Raw genomic sequence first — 3,143 nt, forward strand, 5'->3', positions numbered from 1 at the left:
GACGGACCGACGCTCTCGCCCGCCGCGATGGCAATAATCTTCGAGAGGACCACCGCCAACGAGGTGCGCGTTTTGGGCGACGAGGTTAGGTTTTGATCGAGATGCGACATGAGCGTCTCGACGACGGTGTACGAATACTGCGGCTGAATCGAGATCATAACGATGCGGAACGTGTCGATGGCGAACCGATTCGGCACCCACAGCTTGTGATGGTCCAGATGCGTCAAGAGCGGCTTCAGGACCGATTTGATATGTCCGAACGAGGCACGGCTCACGAGCTCACGCAGCACGGCTTCGGCCAACAGTGGCGGCGTCGAAGGGGTCGCTTCGGCATCCGTCGACTTGGACGGGCCGGACTGCATGTTGAACAGCAGCGAGGGGACGATCTTCTCCATGTGCTGCTTCTCCCAGATGTTTGCCACCAGATCGTCCGAAACCGTCTTCCGGATCACACCCTGCAAACCCTTGATGCCCGCCATTCGGATGCTGTCGCGTAGCTCCTCGTCGTCGTTGTTGCCGTAACACATGGAGGAAAACTTGGAGATGAAAAAGTCGTACCGCCGGTGATAGGACGGAGTGTCCTCTTCGATGTTGGCAAACCGAACGAACGAGTTCGTGGCCATTATCTGCAGCGTCGGGTTAGTGTCCTCGAGCAGCTTCTGCACCATGCGCAAGAACGATTCGACGAACAGGTTCAGTATCTGCGCGTGGCAAGCCATCAGCAGCAGATCCATCGCCTCCATCGCGATCTCGACGAACTTGTAGCGCTTCCGGTAAATGTCCTTCGAGGCCCGCTGGTACAGGTACTCGCCGATGCGGTCGAGCTTTTCCGGCGAGCGGAGCGAGTAGAAGGTGAGCTTCTCCATGTTCGACTTCACCAGCCCATCTTCCGGATTCGCCGGAAAGATATTGTCCACCAGCCGTTTGTAACGGGGCCGCAGGGCAGAACAGCAGCCGCAACAACCTGCAAACAAGTTACGAATTAATTTTCTTCTCCAACTCCGTGCGACCGATTGCTTCGTCAACCGAAAAAATGCAGCCTTCAACTTTTACCTAGCATCTTCGATAGGAGAGAGTTTTAGTTAGGTTTAGAAGGACAGCAACAAGCTACACTACACACTGAACACACTGTACTACACAACGAGATAAAGTAGCATTGTTGGATAAGGGTTCCAACATTTGTTCCAGTTTTTATCAGCTAATTTACCCTCCGGCCTTCGCTTTCCTTTTCGGAGGCGATGACGAATGGGCAAAACAAAGTTGAGTTTGAGAGAAAAAAACGGTCCACAGTTTGACAGGAGACGTCACGGCGTTTGTTTTGGTATTCCAGGGTTGCTTGACAACTCTAAATGTTTACTTTTTGATTTTCATTTCGTTTGTGATTTTGATTGAATTTTTTTATTTGATTTTAGTTTGATTTTAGTTCGATTTTATTTTGATTTTAGTTTGAGTTAAAAAAAACGCGACGAGGGCGCTGGCCCTGGCAAAGGACTAACAATACGGGACCGAGAAGAAGACCGAGAAGCTTTAAGGAATTTTTCCACCGAATACCGGCCCATATCGAGTCCCGGTCGACGCAATCTCTCAATCTCACACGGGGCCAAATCTCCAAAATACCATCATTTAACAAGTTCTCCATATTACGCTTCTCCAAGGACATAACATCATAAAACAGTCTAAATTATGTAACGTTTTTTTTTTTTTCTTTTTTATTAAAGAGCCTTTGAGCTGTAATAGCCTAGCATTCGTCTCTTTTTAAATTTGATTTCATTCAACTACCAGTTGTCAATCAGGGTTCCTGGGTGTTTGAAGCCCTGGCCTTTCCGAGAGACGTAAACTGGTTGTTGTTTGATGACTTTTAGGGACTTTGACCTGCAATAGCTTGTCATTTATCTCCCTTATATACTAGACTAACTACTATTAACTCTAACTTATTTCTATCTTAATAGTCTATTTAGATTGATTCCAGTGGGGTCTAGTTTAGGTCGATCTAGATATTTTGTGGTGAAAATCCATAACCCTACAGAGGGATTTTCCACTACGAATTTGGGATTTTTCCCAAAAATATCTGATTTTGCCCGCTTCTGCCTCCACTTCATCAAATCCAAAAGTATTATTGCATGCCTTAATTTAGGTGTTTTTATTTAGTTAAATAAATAATAAGAACAAAAAATTGAATGAATAGGTAAATAAGAATGAGAAATAAAATAACCTAAATTAAAATAAGTATAAAGGATAAAATATATCTAAAAATAAGAGTATAAAGGATAGTGTATCTTAAAAGATTTTGTTTATCGAAAAGCATTTAATTTTGGTTTGTTTTGTTTATTTTAGTTTTTGTTTTTGTTTAATTATTAAATAATTTATTAATTGTTTAAGTGACTTTGCTGAGTGAGAAGGATAAATTGCGTTAATCGATTCTTAGGTTTGTTTTTCAGTTTGATAATGACTAGATGATAGTATTCTTTTTAGGGTTAAGGATGATAGAGGACTGGTTAGGTTTGTTTCTTGATTTGGGTGGACAGGACAGGAAGAAGGAAGAAAGTACTTAGCTTATTGAAAATTATGTAACGTGACATTCAACTTACAGCCTTCGGTGCATTTCTTTACGAAGGAGTCCAGGAACTCCGGCATTTCCAGCGGCTCGAAACAGCATTTAATCATCGACATCGTCAGCTGATACGTTCACGATGGACGAAATAGTTTAATGAACTACCCCTTTTTACTGCCGCTCTTTAATGACCCGTTCCGGTCCGGTGATAACTAGTCCGGTGCTCACCATTACCACCCCAGGGTAGTAATTGGATTTATTTTTCGCACCATAACATTCCACCATGTTACCTGTTACGATTTATTTTTAGACTTCAGTGAGTTTTAATCACAAACAGTATCGATATTGCCTAAGTGTTCCAAAGCACTAGATCTGATATTTGATGCGGAAAACTGTAATATCCCCAAAGAAAACTGCACCTGCCACTACCACCACACACTTTCCTGGTTGAAGTTTATGCTGCAAAATAACCAAAACAAGGTCAAAGTGTTTCAACCTCTACACACAGCACCATCGAGCGAAGAAAACTCCTTTTCCATGTGAATGCTATCTCTCTCAGTTCCTCTCTCTATCGCCCTCACTATCACTGGAA

General features: G+C 43.3%; 1 protein-coding gene across 1 annotated transcript; it reads right to left on the reverse strand.

Moving 5' to 3' along the window:
• Nucleotides 1-7: 7 nt before the first annotated feature.
• Nucleotides 8-2,724, reverse strand: LOC128276594 (protein EFR3 homolog cmp44E-like; the record flags this gene model as incomplete). The annotated part of the gene is made up of 2 exons (XM_053015051.1): nt 2,589-2,724; nt 8-964 (listed from the first exon to the last, which is right to left on the reverse strand). Coding segments are annotated over exons 1-2 (1,039 nt in total), but the record flags the coding sequence as incomplete, so codon positions are not given.
• Between the last annotated feature and the right edge of the window lie 419 nt (nt 2,725-3,143).

Source organism: Anopheles cruzii, unplaced genomic scaffold, assembly GCF_943734635.1.
Source record: "Anopheles cruzii unplaced genomic scaffold, idAnoCruzAS_RS32_06 scaffold01684_ctg1, whole genome shotgun sequence".
Taxonomy (NCBI): Eukaryota; Metazoa; Arthropoda; class Insecta; order Diptera; family Culicidae; genus Anopheles; species Anopheles cruzii.